General features: G+C 35.5%; 1 protein-coding gene across 1 annotated transcript in view; it reads left to right on the plus strand.

Annotated features, from left to right (window-relative positions):
- The first annotated feature begins 1,054 nt into the window (after positions 1-1,054).
- The window catches only part of dym (dymeclin), a 79,725-nt gene continuing 62,137 nt past the window's right edge, over positions 1,055-18,642 (plus strand). Inside the window, exons 1-7 of the mRNA XM_084136766.1 lie at positions 1,055-1,264; positions 2,826-3,021; positions 8,060-8,112; positions 8,458-8,551; positions 11,973-12,106; positions 13,679-13,751; positions 18,479-18,604. Coding sequence (XP_083992892.1) covers positions 2,882-3,021; positions 8,060-8,112; positions 8,458-8,551; positions 11,973-12,106; positions 13,679-13,751; positions 18,479-18,604 — 620 coding nt within the window. The 5' untranslated portion in view covers positions 1,055-1,264; positions 2,826-2,881. The remainder of the gene's footprint in view (positions 1,265-2,825; positions 3,022-8,059; positions 8,113-8,457; positions 8,552-11,972; positions 12,107-13,678; positions 13,752-18,478; positions 18,605-18,642) is intronic.

Raw genomic sequence — 18,642 nt, forward strand, 5'->3', positions numbered from 1 at the left:
GAATGTGCCAACCCGTGCCCCACCTCGCCCTATTTCAATTTTCTGAACAAGTTAATGATAGTTTTCGCTTCAAGTGTTTGCTGTGTTTACCAATGAAAGCACTGTGGCAGTAGTAATGCAATATTTAGAAAATGTACTCTTGTACTCTTGATACTCAAGTACTTTTAAAAACAAGTACTTTAGTACTTTTACTTAAGTAGACATCTGACTGTAGTACTTTTACTTGTACTTGAGTAAAATTTAGCAAGGGGTATCTGTACTTTTACTCAAGTAATGAAGCTGTGTACTCTGTCCGCCTCTGGTAGGATGCACTCCTGATTCCTCTCAACATGGAGACAGGAGAGCTGTCAGTCAATACAAGTAACTTGCATTACTAATTTGAAAAAGTAACTCCGATATTTTATTGTAAATTCAAAAGAAATGCATTACTTTACTAGCTACTTAAAAAAGTAATCTGATTACGTAACTCACGTTACTTGTAATGAGTTACCCCCAACACTTATTATTACTATATATAAGACTATAAATCACGAGAATAAAGGCTGCTCATCAAGGCTGCTTTTATTTGATCAAATATACAGTAAAAGAAATATTGTGAAATATTATTTCACTTTAAAATAACTGTTTTCTATGTGCATATATTGTAAACTGTAATTTATTCCTGTGATCAAAGCTGAATTTTCAGCATCATTACTTCTAATATGCTGATTTGAAGCTAAAAACAAACAAAACATTTCTGATTATTATCAATGTTGAAAACTATATATTACCTATGTATATCTAAGTAAGTAGTATATCTGAATGGTTAACAACGCTTTTACTGTATTTATTCCTTTTCACGATGGCGAATTTACGAACCTTGCTACGCATAGATATTTTTTAATATGCTATATATGATGTATATATAGCTATAATCTGAGGCTTATGTACTACTGAATATTAATAACATCGTGCTTGCTTGCGTTACGTGGCAATCGTCTTTAAGGATTCTAATGAATATTCATGAGTACTCCGCCTCTCCTAGTGGGATTGGAGTGTTGCTCTGCGCGTGCTCGGGATGTCACGAGCGTCAGTGGTGACGTGGAGACGCAGAGCTAACAGAGTCAATACAGCTCAAACTTACACTGTTAAACACACTTTACTGGACATTTACCATTACTAATTACGACTCATTTAGTTGTTTTCCTTCTGAAAATACATAGACGCTTGTCTTAAGGAACGCGAGTGGCTTTTCTGAGGCGCTGTCAATTCTGACATTCATCAGGTAAGTTATTCTTGTCGTTAGCCTGCTAGCATGTCAGCATTGAAGCTAACGGGTTTATAATGGATTTCTCCATTCACTCGAGTCTGCAAGCTAATTGTTGCTAAGTGTATAGCTTACTGGACACTTACTAACTTCTACACAGGGAATTGCATACCATAATATAGTCATATAAAATGAATATTTAACTGCATTCTAGTGATTTTATCTGCGGTAGGTATAGGGGTTATTTGACAGCCCTCTGAGGAAAGCCCAAATATGTCAAAGTGAATTAATTCCATTACGTTATTTACAGGAAGTTTTGAATGACATATTATTAATCAGTCTTCACCAGCCTTGTGTGAAATCATAGGCTGTGTATTAGACAGTATTTGTGTTCATACAGACTGCAGTCTAAACATTGATGTCCTGCAGGTGTTTGACCTAGTCTGTAAATGTGTAACTTACCTGTATTCTGTAGGTTATTCATGAGGTACTTACCTGTAGTCTGTTGTCACCTGTAATGTTGATAGCAGATCTTGATGGCATTTAATTCATTATTGATTTTAGTAATTGGCAAGATATTTTGCACCATTGCATCATGATTGTTTGTGCCTTTGAGCGAATCTCACCAAAATCTGTCAAGAACTTGTTTGAGTCATATTTATTCCTAAACTACAAATATAGAATTGAGACTACTATTAAGATAGTGGCATTTTTTTTCATTCCCCCAATTCTCTTGGAAAATTGTACTCTCGTATTTCGTTACTGTTATACAAATATATCTATATATTTATATTATAGAAATTGGTCATATTTTATCCTAAAACAGAAAGAATTCTCACTGTAATATAGTGTGTAACATTTTTATATTATTTTAAAATAGTTAAGTAGTGTATATCTAGGTAGTATTCAGTAAACTGCTTTTATACTCATTTTAACATGTGTATTTCAGTAATGAGAATAGAAGTAACTCAGATCTGGATGCATTACATAATTAAGATTAGGAGTGAAAATGTGCTTAATTGCCATGAAAATAATGTCACAATACAAATGTGTTGTTCATTTTCTTTATGCAAAATGTAGTTGCTTGGGCTGACATATGTTCAACTTGTTTTTGATTTATAAATGTAAATGAAAAAAGTTATTACTGTTTAGTTGTAAAATGACAAATGGATCTTAACACCAGAGCTTTCTTCAGGTTTGTGAGACGCAAAATAAATGAGTTTCCTTGTTATTGACTAAGAGAGGTCACGTCATCTTCTCTGATCAGATCAAATGTAACATTAACCAGGATGTTTAACGAAAACATTCATTGCTTTTCGGCAGCTTCTGAAGAGAGTTTCACACTCCACATCAGGGAACCAGTGGCATGTCAACAATGTGTGTGTAAAGGGTGTGTGTGCTTAACAAAGAGGTGTGTGTTTGTGTGTTAGGGCTCTGTGTCTACCCATCAAACCTGTTTCAAGTGTGTGTACTCCTGCTTAAGTATTAAGTTACATGTCCTGTGTGATTCCTCCTCCATGTCTTATTTGTCAAACTAATAACTTTACTCAGTGAAGTGATTGCTCTCATGATCCTCCAGGTTTTGCTTGGCTGGCGATGAGGCTCTGAGGCAGTCTCTCGTGGTTTCTGGAGGCGATGGGTGCAAACACCAGTCAGGTGAGCGATCTGTCGGAGAGCCAGAGCATCCGCAATCTGATTGGTCCAGACGCCATTTCGGAGAATGAGCCCTTCTGGAACCAGCTGATCTCCTTCACCTTCACTAGCCCCACCAGCAGGTGAGACACTCCTCTGACCCCCGTCACTGATGTCCCATACACTCACATTCATTCAAATATCAGGGATGCAAACTTATCTCTCAGCCAAAATCGCCATTTTGAATAGGAAAAATAGGTTGTTTGTGTGTGATTCGTTTAGATCGGATGAGTTTTAAATCACGACAAATTCAGTGTTTCAAAGAAACTCGACTTCACAAACTGTGTGTTTGGATAGCTTATAATGTGCATTTGAATATGCAACTCCGCAGTCCAACTTCCCAAATTTGTATGTTACTAAATAAAATAAGCTCGCACAAATTTATCCATCTCTGATATGGCGTGCATGTTTTATGTTTTGCTGTCCTTGTTTTAATGTACTTTATGCATTCATATGAAATGTGGTCTACTCTGTATGTATAAGTATTGTTGATTTGTTTTAATGTATTTTATCTGACATTACACCTGCCCAGGGGCTACAGTTGAAAATTAGCCAAGTTGGCTAAACTGGCACAAATGCTTATTAATGTGCAGTTTCTCTAACACTAAACTGTATAAAAAGAGGATCTATGACTCTGTTGTCTACAAAAAGGTCTACCAGCGGTTTCCCCCCAGAATAAAAGATCTGTTTAACAGTTTGAAAGCAAAGAAATCAAGACAGATGTACATTTTAGTATTGTAATTTTACTGTTCTGTAAAACACATTTTTATTACTATTATGAAATTAAATATTTTACAATACAATAGTATTATTATTATAGTAATATATTTCTATATTGGTTTGTTTAGCTTTTTTAAATTTAATACAATTATTTGTTATTATTTAAATTATATTATATAGTAAAATTGAAAGGGTTCCATTAAAAACATCAACAACAGTTTGATTGTGGCCTGAGACAACTGATGTAAGCGGGCTTTAAAACAAAAACTATATGTGACCCTGGACCACAAAACCAGTCACATGGGTGAATTTTTTTGAAATTGAGATGTATACATCATCTGAAAGCTGAATAAATAAGCTTTCCACTGATGCATGGTCTGTTAGGATAGGACAATATTTGTTCTATTTAAAAATCTGGAATCTGAGGGTGCAAATAAATGGAAACATTGAGAAAATCGCCTTTAAAGTTGTCAGTTTATATTCGCGATTGTGCTGCATTCACTCACAAAAATAAATGTTTTATATATTTACGGTTGGAAATTTACAAAATATCTTCATGGAACATGATCTTTCCTTAATATCCTAATGATTTTTGGCATAAAAGAAAAATCGATAATTTTGACCCATACAATGTATTGTTGGCTATTGCCACAAATATACCCGTGCGACTTATGACTGGTTTTGTGATCCAGGGTCACATATAGAGTCTAGGGTGAGTTTCCTGTATCTTCATGCAAAATTTCATGCAAAAAAGAAAAGATATTCTGCACTTTTGTAGTGTTTTATTTTTTCCCAGACGTGTTCTTATGTCAAACTATAATACTAATGTCAAACAAACACAAAAAATACTGTCTATTAATGTGGACTAAGGCATGAAAATAACCCCTACTCTAATTGGCTAACTTTTAAGCATATAAAGTGAGTAGCAATCCCCTCTTGAAGATGCTAAATACTGTACAGATGTTGACCTGTTAATATGGGATGTGTTGTATGTTGATCATGTGCTCATGGGCTGGACGACACATTGAGTATTGGAATGTGCTGCTGTCTCTGGCCCTGTTTACACCTGGTATTAGGATGTGTTTTGGTCGATTGGATCACAAGTAGATTAGGGAGACACATTCACGTTTACACCTGGTGCTTTAATCCGCCTCTTTTGTCCACTTTTGACCACTTCTGTCCTGATTTCTTCGAGGGGAGGGTCTATGCATGTGTTTTTTCAGATCTTTCTATCTAATGGACAAAATAAGCTCTCACAATTTACATATGATGACTGAAAAGCATATGAAGAGCATCAGCTTTTGTTTCTGCTCTGACAGCCGCAAGATCTCGGTGTTAGAAACCAGGAATGCTGAGAGAACGTTGTGTTTGCTTGGTACGTTTTTCATCTTCAAACCAAACTTGGGTCTCCAGCCGACAACGTTTAAATCCCGTCTGGCTCGCGCGCTTCCCATAATGTTTACTCGTTAGGTCAGTAGGCGGAGAACAGACGGCCTTTTGTGGCTGTTTAAACGTATTAGACCACATGAGCGTTTACACTACGGTGAAATGTGTTGTCAACTACCTCTGGAAGTGGTTGAAAGTGGACAAGCTCAAAATGTTTAAGACGCCATTTACACTTTTATTTAGCATCGTTCACTAAACACATCTTAATACCAGGTGTAAACAGGGCCTTTTTGACCATTAAAGGGATAGTTCACCCAAAAATGAAAATGCTGTCATCATTTACTCACCCATTTCCTTTCTTCTGCTGAACACAAAAGAAGATATTTTAAAGAAGGTTGGTAATTAAACAGTTGCTGGTCCCCATTGACTTCCATAGTATTTTTTTTTCCTACTATGGAAGTCAATGGGGTCCATCAGTCGTTTGGTTACCGACTTTCTTCAAAATATCTTCTTTTGTGTTCAGCAGAAGAAAGAAAGTCATACAGGTTTGGAACAACATGAGGGAGAGTAAATGAGGACAGCATTTTCATTTTTGGGTGAACTATCCCTTTAAGTTTCCTAATGCTTGGTGTGATTAGACTAGTTTTAAAATGCTTCCTTGTCTTGTTTGTGTTAAGATGATGGTTTATTAGCTTCTCTATTTTGCCCAGCCCTAGTGCTCATAATTGTGATGGAATGATCATGATTAATTCTGAACGAGGTCTTTTGTTGTTTTTGCAGTTTAGTTTATAAATAAATAATACTCTATGTGGACTGGGAGGTTTTGTATTGTGGTTCTCAAACTTTTTGACCTAAAGGCCCCCTAGTGTCCAATACATTATTTGAAGGCTCCCTATATAATATTAACATAATTATAACTTAATAACATATTAACAGAAAATGGGAGTGTTGGCATATGTAATTTAACTACAAATCATTTTGTGATTCCTGAAGTTGGAATGTTCTTGAAAAAAGAAATTAAGAAATAGTTTTTTTGGTTACGTCTTGGTTGTCTGTTTTTATAGCGTTTTATGTTAGATATTAAGTTAGATTGTTGTAATATATTATTAAAAATAAGCCCCCTGGTTGAGAAGCAGTGAGTTTGTCAATTTATCAAATACAATTATATAAAAAGAACAAGAAAAATTGTTCCCGTTTATATAACCATAGACACACTCCCAGGGCACTTTAAATTTCTTTAACAAAACAGAAGCAAAGTTGCACCAGCGCTGTATTGTGAAACATGTCTGAAAAAACAACATATACACACAACTATACAAAGCTGTCCGTAGAAGATGTTTCTGCTGTTTATTTCGAAAGTTAATGTGGTTGATGAGTAATGATGACTGAGTAGATGGTTAAAGTTGTTTTCTAAATGTCCTTCCCATTATATTAGTGTTTTTCCTGTTATAGTTAACTGCTAATGTACAGTAATTGATTGCACTTTCACCGGTTTCTGTCTGATGATGTGTGTTGTTGATGTCATGCTGAGCTCATGAACAAACTCAGGGTTACAGGATTAGTTTCGAGTTGACAAAACCAAACCAAACCAATCCAACCAGGCTTTGTTGGTACCGTGATGCTGATCATCAACTTTCTCTGTCAACTCAGGCTTTGATTCTGACTTTAGATGTGACATCAGCAGTGAACAGCCAATCACATGCTGAGGAAGAGTGAAACTGCGATTCACTTCTTCTGCAGAATATTACGAGATTGAAAAATATTAAGAATTTAAACAAATTTACACAGTAAGAAGAAAACAGCTGTCTATGAAATAGAACAACTAAAAGAAAAAGTCTTTAAATATCAGTGCAAGTAAAAGTTGTGAAGGTGAAATTGAACATTTAAGCTCACATGTAGTAATTTTTTAGCTTTATCTATTTATTCTAAAGCGTATTTATACTGTTTATATATTTATTCATTTAAACTGTGCGTAATAATTGATAAACTAAAATTGTGCATGTGTTATAGATTAAGGGTATAATAATTACATAAATAATATCTAAATCATACAGAATTATTATTCTAAATGAGCATTACTAAAAGCCAGACGATTTTGTCTTTAAAAATCATTTGCAATGTCGTGACCTTTAATTTGGAGTAGGAACAGGTGGAGTCACTTTATCGCATCAGACATGTGTCACTTTGCTCACAGCTGATTGGTCCAAGTTTGGTTTGCAACTTCTTACCTGGAACATGGCATTAGTTACTGTGGGGATGAACACTGCTAAAAGCCAAACCACTTGCATGGTGCCTAAAACCCAGGGTTGGCGCAAACTAAACTGAAACATACCTGGCTAGCCTCCTAAACCGGCTTCATGGTACAGGCCCCAGGTGGATGTAGGTTAGGTCATCTATCGCTCTCTCAGTTTGAAGGTTATATGAGGGACAGACACCAGAGGGAGCCAGAGAATCTCACATCACACACACTATTTCAGCATCTCTTTCTTTGTTCAATGTTCATGTTCATGTTCATTATGATAGACTTGTTGTTGAAGTTGTTCTGCATTATTCAGCACTTTGCATGAATAGAGTGCACTTTTATGTTTCCTGTCGCAAGACACAAATCCCATGTTTCTGATGTGTAATGTTGTTGTCAATACAGTTTAACATATTTAACAAATTCAATATAGTATGAAAACTAGGTTAGACAATTGTGATTTCTGACATCTTGAACATTTACTTACTCGTTGAAGTTTTAATGAATACTTTTAATGACCAACAATGTAAAATTAATCTCTGCCCTACATTTTACATGCATGCAACCCTTTTTTTAAAGTTTTTTTGTCAATATTATTCATTATTTATTGAACAATGATTTCCTTTATCATTGCTTTCCCTTCATGATTTTACTGCAACACTTCATGTCGTGCCTAACAGCATCTCTTGACCATGTTAGATTCATTGTAAAACACTGGCTTGAGTGGCTCATTGATACTTCTCTCATATGACGTTTATCTCTCTCTGTGTTTGCAGTGCTGATGCTAAACTCCTGGAGGAGGCTGTCGTCCCGCTGGCTAAGACTCTAAGTATGTGTGTTTGTATGAGTAATTTACTGCCGTTTCATTACAGCCCTCTGTACAAAGAGACGCACACTGATTTCAAACCCACTGTCCTGTGAAATAAAGCTCTGTAATTTAGGTCTGTGTGCGCATGAAGCCACACCATTCAAATGATAACCGATCCCAAGTCAACTCTGCTTTTATGATGTGCTGTATGTAATTTATTGCGTTTATTGACTAGTTTGTTTACCACTAAATCACAAGGATCCTTAATGCATTCTGTTGATTTGGTTTAGTAGCACTTATCCTAAACAATCTTCAGATGGGAAACTATGTTTTGTGTTTTTGATCTTCTGTCTCGGCCTTTTATAGTTCAGAACAACCCCAGGTCTGGGAACTTCGGGGCGTTGGTGCGAGTCTTTCTCAGCAGAACCAAAGAACTGAAGATTTCCACAGAATGCCAAGAGTAAGTGAGATACGTCTTCACTAAAGTGTGCATGTAAGAGCTGTATGTCATTTTAAATATCCATAAACAATGAATAATATGAAGACACACAGTATCCAAAATCCATTGCATGAAAACTGACTTACATGATTGTTCCTCGAGCAAACATCACAAATAATTGCGTACAAGTTTCTAAAAGTATTATATTTTAAATAGTGGCTCTTTCATGTTTATTTATTATTCACTTTCCATGTTTATGCAGAAACCAGTCACATGTGTTTTTTATTGTAATTAATCAAACAAGTTTGGAATAATTATGATTTTTTTTTTAAGAAATCATTCTAATATGCTGATTTAAATAATATTATCAATAATTATTGGTGCTCAACTATTAATAATGGTTCTTATCAATGTTTTTTCTGCTTAATATTTCGGTAGAAGTATTTTTTTTTCCTTGAATAGAAAGTTCAAAAGAACAGCATTCATTTGAAATGGAAATATTTTGTAACATCATAAATGTCTTTACTTTCACTTTTGAGCAATTTAATGCATCCCTGCTGAATAAAAGTATTTTAAAAAAAATCTTACCTCAAATATTAAGCAGCAAAAAATACTCTTATTATAATCTGATGTGTAACATTATATTGGATCCGTGCATAAGTCATAATTTAATAAACCTGCTACTGTCATTAATGTTAATTAAACATTAAAAGAAAAGAGGGAATCACTCACTGCTCTTGACTAAATCACTTTTGTAGCTTTAATAATCATCAATTTATTTGTAATTAATAACTAAAGACTATGTAGTGATTCATTTAATATGTAAATATAAAATTTCTGTATTATTTCTTACTTGAATGCTTCTGTTAAAAATATTTAAAATGAAAAAAAAAAAAATAGTAATGCACTAATTTAATTTTGTTCCTTTCTTATATTGACACTGTTTGTTATTTGCATCTTTGTTCTTATTTTTAATAGTAAATATAAAATGCCAAAAATAACTACAGTGAGGAAAATAAGTATTTGAACACCCTGCTATTTTGCAAGTTCTCCCACTTGGAAATCATGGAGGGGTCTGAAATTGTCATCGTAGGTGCATGTCCACTGTGAGAGACATAATCTAAAAAAAAAAATCCAGAAATCACAATGTATGATTTTTTAACTATTTATTTGTATGATACAGCTGCAAATAAGTTTTTGAACACCTGTCTATCAGCTAGAATTCTGACCCTCAAATACCTGTTAGTCTGCCTTTAAAATGTCCACCTCCACTCCATTTATTATCCTAAATTAGATGCACCTGTTTGAGGTCGTTAGCTGCATAAAGACACCTGTCCACCCCATACAATCAGTAAGAATCCAACTACTAACATGGCCAAGACCAAAGAGCTGTCCAAAGACACTAGAGACAAAATTGTACACCTCCACAAGGCTGGAAAGGGCTACGGGGAAATTGCCAAGCAGCTCGGTGAAAAAAGGTCCACTGTTGGAGCAATCATTAGAAAATGGAAGAAGCTAAACATGACTGTCAATCTCCCTCGGACTGGGGCTCCATGCAAGATCTCACCTCGTGGGGTCTCAATGATCCTAAGAAAGGTGAGAAATCAGCCCAGAACTACACGGGAGGAGCTGGTCAATGACCTGAAAAGAGCTGGGACCACCGTTTCCAAGGTTACTGTTGGTAATACACTAAGACGTCATGGTTTGAAATCATGCATGGCACGGAAGGTTCCCCTGCTTAAACCAGCACATGTCAAGGCCCGTCTTAAGTTTGCCAATGACCATTTGGATGATCCAGAGGAGTCATGGGAGAAAGTCATGTGGTCAGATGAGACCAAAATAGAACTTTTTGGTCATAATTCCACTAAACGTGTTTGGAGGAAGAAGAATGATGAGTACCATCCCTACTGTGAAGCATGGGGGTGGTAGCATCATGCTTTGGGGGTGTTTTTCTGCACATGGGACAGGGCGATTGCACTGTATTAAGGAGAGGATGACCGGGGCCATGTATTGCGAGATTTTGGGGAACAACCTCCTTCCCTCAGTTAGAGCATTGAAGATGGGTCGAGGCTGGGTCTTCCAACATGACAATGACCCGAAGCACACAGCCAGGATAACCAAGGAGTGGCTCTGTAAGAAGCATATCAAGGTTCTGGCGTGGCCTAGCCAGTCTCCAGACCTAAACCCAATAGAGAATCTTTGGAGGGAGCTCAAACTCTGTGTTTCTCAGCGACAGCCCAGAAACCTGACTGATCTAGAGAAGATCTGTGTGGAGGAGTGGGCCAAAATCCCTCCTGCAGTGTGTGCAAACCTGGTGAAAAACTACAGGAAACGTTTGACCTCTGTAATTGCAAACAAAGGCTACTGTACCAAATATTAACATTTATTTTCTCAGGTGTTCAAATACTTATTTGCAGCTGTATCATACAAATAAATAGTTAAAAAATCATATATTGTGATTTCTGGATTTTTTTTTTTAGATTATGTCTCTCACAGTGGACATGCACCTACGATGACAATTTCAGACCCCTCCATGATTTCCAAGTGGGAGAACTTGCAAAATAGCAGGGTGTTCAAATACTTATTTTCCTCACTGTATATGTGATTATTGATATAATAGTTATTATTTATAAAAGAATTGGAGAAAAAGATGAACCGAGAATTATTTTATAATCAAATCGTGAGGCAAGAACAGATTCACACCTCTAGTATATAGTAACCTCTATTCACACCTAGTATTCACATATACTATTCTAGTAATAGTATATAGTAACCTCTATTCACACCTAGTATATAGTAACACCTTGTGTGTGAAAGCGGATGAGATTTTTGTTTTTGTGGTTCTCGGATGCTCAGAACATCTGTGAGATTTTGAGAAATCAATTTTTTTTAAACGTCTTTTCCCACACAGTCGTGATATTCAGGGCACGTTAACTAATCACTCAGGACGGTGCCGTTAAGATGTTTTTGATACGATTTTCCCATGGGAATAACATCTGTGCAGGCCACAGCATCACACACACACACACACACACACCACCAGAGCTGATGTCTGTGCTCAAAGTGTTGCTGTAGCATGAATCCAGAGCGGGGAGTGACCCAGCGCTCCTACAGCGCGTGCATGTGAACCGTCACACTGTGATCCTCTGAGAGAATATTTATGATGTGCTCTGATCTGAACTATGCAGAGATCAAACCCTCAGTCACACATTTGATCCAGGGTCAGCTGATGTCATAGCTGCACATGTGAGCTGTTTCTCAGTGTATGAACTTGTAATGATATAGCAACTACTACAGACGCCTGACAGCCTGTGTGTGTGTGTGTGTGTTGGTTTAGTCAAGGATGATCCAAAACCACTGACAGGGTCAGGCCACAGTTCACAGGCTGCTGCAGGTCAATAATTATCTATGACTCTCTCTCTCTTTCTCTCTCTCTCTCTAGTCAGTTATTCATCTGGCAGGCCCATAATGCTTTGTTTCTGGTGCGCTGTTTGCTGAAGGTCTTCATCAGGGAGATGAGTGAAGAAGAGCTGCACTTACAGTTCTCCTACCAGGAGAGGGCGCCAGGAACCTACGGTAACACACACACACACACACACACACACACACACACACACACATTAATTAGCTTCATTCTATTTTTTGTTTTTATATTTTAGTTTTTGACGTGTTTAATCATATTTGACCCTCACACATATAGTACCTACACATATTTACCTAGTTACATAAATGAGAACATTTCTGTTGTTGTTTTGGTAACACTTTACAACAAGGTCTCGTTTGTTTTGTAGTTAATGCATTAGCTAACATGAGCTAACAATAAGCATTCGACATTTTTACAGCATTTATGTTAGTTAATGAATAATGAATGAAATTAACATGAACTAAATTAATAAATGCTAGTTTGATAACACTTATTATTTTTCATTGTTTGTTCATGTTAACTAATGAAATGTTAACAACTGAGACTTTGTTGTAAAGTATTACCATTGTTTTTATGTAAAGCTAACAGCTAACCTTATTTATTATTATTATTATTATTATTTATATATCAGATTTATAATGGTAAATGTTCCAAGATGAAAGAGGCAGTGTCCATAAACTATAGCTAAATATATTGATCTTTTTTTTTTAGATCTAATTACTCCAGACTAGCACTAACCTTACATAACCTAACCCTAACCCAGACTAACCCTAACCCAGACTAACCCTAACCCAGACTAATCATCATTAGTCACTAATCCTCATCAGGCCACAAGGTTGGTCCCCACAGTCTTTTTTTTAGGTTGTATTATTTTGTGTGAATATCTGATGTCCATTAAGAAACACACATCAGTGTTATTTTAGTATTATGTTTATACTATTATAGTTTTTATTAATATTTTGAGTTACCTTTTATTTTTATATTTTCAGTTTTCATGTTAACATTTCATTTTTAATTAAAATGTCCAGTAATTTTATTATGTGCTTTTGTTGTTTTATTAGTTTTTATATTAATATTACTATTTAGTTTAGTTAAAATTCGTATATATTTTTAGTTAGTAATTTTAGTACTTAGAAACTCATTTCAGTTAGTGTCCAAGACAACATTTCTCATTTAGTTTTAGTTTACGTTTTTAATTTAATATTAATATTTTATTTTATTTCCCTATTTAAATGAACAAAAATGTTTTTAATAGTTTCTGTGTTTGTTAATAACCCTGACGCACATTTCCCATCTTTGATTTCATAAAAGAAGATAAAGTTAGTGTTTTGAAGGTCTGTTTCAGCATCAGACCAAGACACATGAAGCAGTGAAGCTCATGTGTGGCATGCAAGTTTGAGACTCACTCGGGTCATTTCCTGATCCTGTTCTTTTCCTACACATTTCCTGTCCTCTGTCCATCATGCTTATCAATAATAATGGCCGAAAGGCAAAATAAAAGCGCTTTTTAGAGCGTTTATAGTATCTGGTCTGTCCAGCCTGACAGCTTCTCAGTTGTTTGATGTGTCGCAACCCACATCTGAGCATAAATGTCATCTCTGACCAATCAGAATGAGCAACATAGTGACCTAAAGAAACTTTTCACAGACTATATTTACATTGCCGATGTGTCAGCGTTCCCGGCCGTCTCTGACCTGACCGTGATGTGTGTGTGTGTTTAACAGACTCCATCTGTGAGGATCTTCTGGAGGAGCTGGTCTGTAATTTGGTGCATCTCATCGTTGAAGTGCCGCTTCTGTGAGTACCGAAGAAGAACTGTGTGTGTTTGTTTTTGTTCTGGATTTCTCTGTCTTGCAAATACTAAGTGATAAAGTATGTCTCAGTGTGAGAGGGAGGTGTGTGCGTGTGTTATTGTCATGATATATGACGGGTCTCTCACATACAGCGTGTGAAGGTCATCTCTGACTCAAACAATGAGGTGTCGCAGTCCTTATTTATACACACAAATGTTTTCATACATTTTTTTCATGAAGTTCAAGAATTAAAAAGTAGGACTGTCAATGCTGTCAAACATTAGCACAATTAATCATACCACCTGACCTTTATGTATATAGCGCTTTATACAATACAGATTGTTTCAAAGCAGCTTCACAGTAATAAACAGGAAAATAATAGAATCAGTGATGCAGACTTCATCAAATGAGACAAATTCAGCTGTAAGCAGAGCTACAGAAGACAATAGTGTCATTATTCAGCTCGAGTCAGTTCATTTGTAGTTGTCAGTGTTGCAAAATTCGTCGTTTATGAAACAAAGTCATTTAGCAAGGGTAGCATGTACAAAGTTGCTACTTTTAACTCGACACATCTTCTTAAAAACGGGACATTTTGCTCCTTTGTTTTTACACGCTTCCCTTTACGTGTTTTTCCATGATCCCTGAGCGCCCGTGTGTCTCATCAGACCTCTGTGTGACCCACTGTCATTTACACACCTGAGTGGAGGACACCTTCATGCATGAAATCATGACGCCCTTCACACACACATCTGTAAATCTCAGTAGAGAGATAACCACACCAGCACTGCATTATTCAGCTTGCCTCCTGCATGTTTCCAGTGTTTGTGTGTGTTTGTATGTATTCAAAGGACAGATAGATTTACCCACTCTGAATGTTCTAGAGTATCCTTGTGTTCCACCCAGTCTATAATGAGAACCATATTACACTGATCATGATGATTATGTGTGTGTGTGTGTGTGTGTATCTTACTCAGGGTTCGTACGGGTGCTTGAAATCCTTGAAAATGCTTGAATTTTGATGTAGTGTTTTCAAGGTTTGAAAAGTACTTACATTTTTGATAAAATACTTAAAAATGCTTGAAATTGTAACTGTGTTTCTTTCACAACAAATACCCATCTGACTCAAAAGTTTATTAAATGGAGAAATAAAATGTAGCCCTTCAGATACAGAGCGTTTTGCGCTACGCTGGCCAGAGCAAAAGCAGGCGGAGTTTACACAATTTTGGCTGTTTATAGCATTATCTCTTGTAATGTGATAAAAACACTAAATAATAATTTTGACTATGTATAGGTGTGTAATTTACGGTGGTGAAAGGTGCTGGAAAAAGCTTTAAAATGGACCTTGAAAGTGCTTGAATTTGACCTTGGAAAAGGTGTACGAACCCTGCTTACTGTTCAGTGCTTAAAATGCCCCTATTTACTTAATTAAACCACATTTGTGATCTTATTATAGGAGACCTAATATGCCCTTTTTATTTATAAAAAAAAAAAAAAAAAATATATATATATATATATTTATATATATATATATATATATATATATATATTTTCTTTGTGAATGAATAATGTATCGTAAATAAATAAATGTTCTTCCTTCAAATACAGGGTGCATAAGTCTGGACACCCCTATGTTAAATTCCCATAGAGGCAGGCAGATTTTTATTTTTAAAGGCCAGTTACTTCATGGATCCAGGATACTATGCATCCCGATAAAGTTCCCTTGGCCTTTGGAATTAAAATAGCCCCACATCATCACATAGCCTTCACCATACCTAGAGATTGGCATGGAGTACTTTTCACAAGTCAAGTCAAGTCAAGTCAAGTCAAGTCAAGTCAAGTCAAGTCAAGTCAAGTCAAGTCAAGTCAAGTCAAGTCAAGTCAAGTCAAGTCTATATAGCGATTTTCACAATACAGATTGTATCAAAGCAGCTTCACAGTATTAAATTAAAATAATACAACAAGGTTTATATAATAAGATCATCTCTCAATGCAAATCAAACCAGCTATTAGGCTAATTGAAACAAAACCATGCCAATCTCTAATTTTTTAAATTAAGGCATTAAGTTGCACATTTTAGTTAAGATGATTTAAGTTAAGATGATTTTTTATTCCTCTTTTTAGTCAACTTTAGCATGGGTGTCTAAACTTATGCATAGCACTGTATATATATATATATATATATATATATATATTTATATTTATATTATTATTATTTTTTATTTTTATTTGTTTGTTTATTCATCATCATTTGAATTTTGGGATGAAACGTGACCTGGATATGTTTTCATGAGATTCATGCAAATATGATTTATTGAACATTTGTGTCTGTTACAATAGACTGACAGCTGTTTCCAATGTCAAAGGGCAGTAATAACTAAATTAAATAATAAAAAAACTGCATGCAATACGGTCTTAATGAATCAAGAGACTTAGTTTGTAAATCACAAGGCATTGAGAAGGAACCGAGAACTTGAGGAACGTCACTTAAACACAGTTGAATGTTTTAAGCGGGTTTGAAATAAAGCCTGTTATTTGTGCTGGCTCACGTGTGTAAGTGGATTGCGTAGTTGTTGTATTGTAACAGAGTTCAGTGTGCTGTTGTTGTCCCGTGTCTGTTTTTGTTGCCGTTTGTCTCGTTTCCTTGCTACGTGCTCACCAAGAGAAGTCAGGCGCGGGTCACATTCAGATCCCCGACTCGCTGGTTCCTACGTGTTTTTGAGCGATTCTGTAGCCGGAGACAGGATTCTTATCACGCTGTTATGAAGGATATTGTGAATTGTAGCTCAAATTACCGCACAGATCAAAACAAGAAATAAAATAGCTGCAGAGACACAAAAACATCAGAGCGTTTATAGTGTGTAAGGTGATGGAGACAAGTCATTTACGTCATTCCAAGCCCGTGTGACATTTCTTTTTTACTGTGAAACACAAAGATAATGTTTAGCATTAAAGTCACTTAGTCACAATGAAAGCATATAGTGAAAAAGAGCTGTACATAAATGCAGCATAAACACAGTCCGTATGACTTCAGAAGACAAGAGAAGGGACGCTGTCCGTCTGACCTTTTACCATAGATGGAACAGATTTGTAATGATATAATTCTGTTTACGGTGCTAAATGTGACTAATCATGTTGTTGTTTTTTATTAATTTTGTAAGATTGTTAATGAGAGTTTTTCCATGCTCTTAAAAAATACTTTTTTTTTGGAGATATGTTTGTCATCGGTAATCGACAATATTCAAACTTTACCAAGCATGTAAGAGGCAAGGCTGTTAATAATAAGTAATTTAATAAAAACAAGTACCAAAATATTTATTATCAGCCCACGTCCACAGACCATACACTTCCCTCATCCCCGTTACGTTTTTTTTTTTGTAGTAAAGTCATCTCAGTTTAGTACATTTGACCTTGTTTAAGTCTAGTCTTTTGTTCAAAGTTTTCAACATTTCAACTAGTCAGCTCCACCTCAAAATAATCTGAAATCCTTTACTTTGTTCCTTTTTTTTTGTAGTGTACTTTTTTCTTTTCTTTTTTTATTGCAAATTTTATTTGTGAGTTTTGTAATTATTGTATTTAAGAGTTTTGTAATTATTGTATTTTAATAACCAAAGAAATTCAAAGCACTAAAATAATGTTGTAAATTTTTTTATTCGGTATGGTTTAATGTGTCGTTAAAGCCCTGTATCTGGGGTTTGGTTTGTCCTCATTGCAAAAACAGAATCCTATAGGAAACTCTTCATGTTATTATGAATGTAATAATAGTGTGTGTGTGTGTGTGTGTGTGTGTGTGTGTGTGTGTGTGTGTGTGTGTGTGTGTGTGTGTGTGTGTGTGTGTGTGAGAGAGAAAGTGAAAGGGAATCATGCCAAGTGACTTCACAGCACTGGGAAGTGGAAGTGAAGTGAGAAATGTGGAGGAAGGAAACCAGGGACAATTGAAAAAGAGAGAGATTGTTCTATTGATGTTGTGTAAGTGTGTTTGTGTGTGTGTGTGTGTGTCTGGAAAATGAGAGGGGGCAATGAGTTTACAGTAGGACATTTTACAGTAGGACTGTTTTGGGGATTTTGATGAATGATAATGTGATCAGTTTTTCTGTTTCATATTTCACCATCATTTGAAAATGATGTCAATTAGTGCAAATATTGTAATGCTCATAAAAGTATTAAAAATTAAAATAAAATTTTATGCAGTGTATATAATGCTTTTTTTTACTTTATTTTTCCTTTGAATTTTGTGGTGAATTTTGACCTGGATATGTTTTTATGAGATTCGCACAAATCTAATTATTTATTGATCACTTGTTTCTTTTACAATCTTACTGTTTCCAGCGTTTTATAAAAGTGCCTGAAATTATCTTCAAAATAACAACTTTTGCATACAGATGATTTTGACGAATAAAAAGATTCACGCAAATACAATTGTGTCTTTTACAATCTTATCGTTTACAATGTTTTAGTCAAGCAATAATACTTATGTTACTGTGATTTCAACTCAATTAAAACCCTCTTGACCGTGGTAAAATCACTGTAAATCACAGCAGCGATTTGCTTATTAACAGATAAATGTATGTGGAAATGTTTTTATTTATTTAAATTCATTCAAGAAACAGATGCAAATATACAAACACCTTCAGGAGAACATAAGAGTTAAAAAAAACATTCATATGCAAAGTCAGATATCTAAAGGAAGTAATAATGAATGTGTTAATGATTATCCTGTCTCTGTTTTCATAGTGACATCACCTACAACATCCTGTTTGAATCTGTGACCACCCTCCTGGTGCTGTTGTCCTATCAGCTCTTTCACAAGGAGATTCTGAGGGAGGGGCTTATCTACGGCTATCTGACCAAAGGACGATGGTGAGAAAGAAGGATCACCATACTTGCCGTTTCTGGAA

Source organism: Abramis brama (genome assembly GCF_963993115.1).
Source record: "Abramis brama genome assembly, chromosome: 15".
Lineage (NCBI taxonomy): Eukaryota > Metazoa > Chordata > Actinopteri > Cypriniformes > Leuciscidae > Abramis > Abramis brama.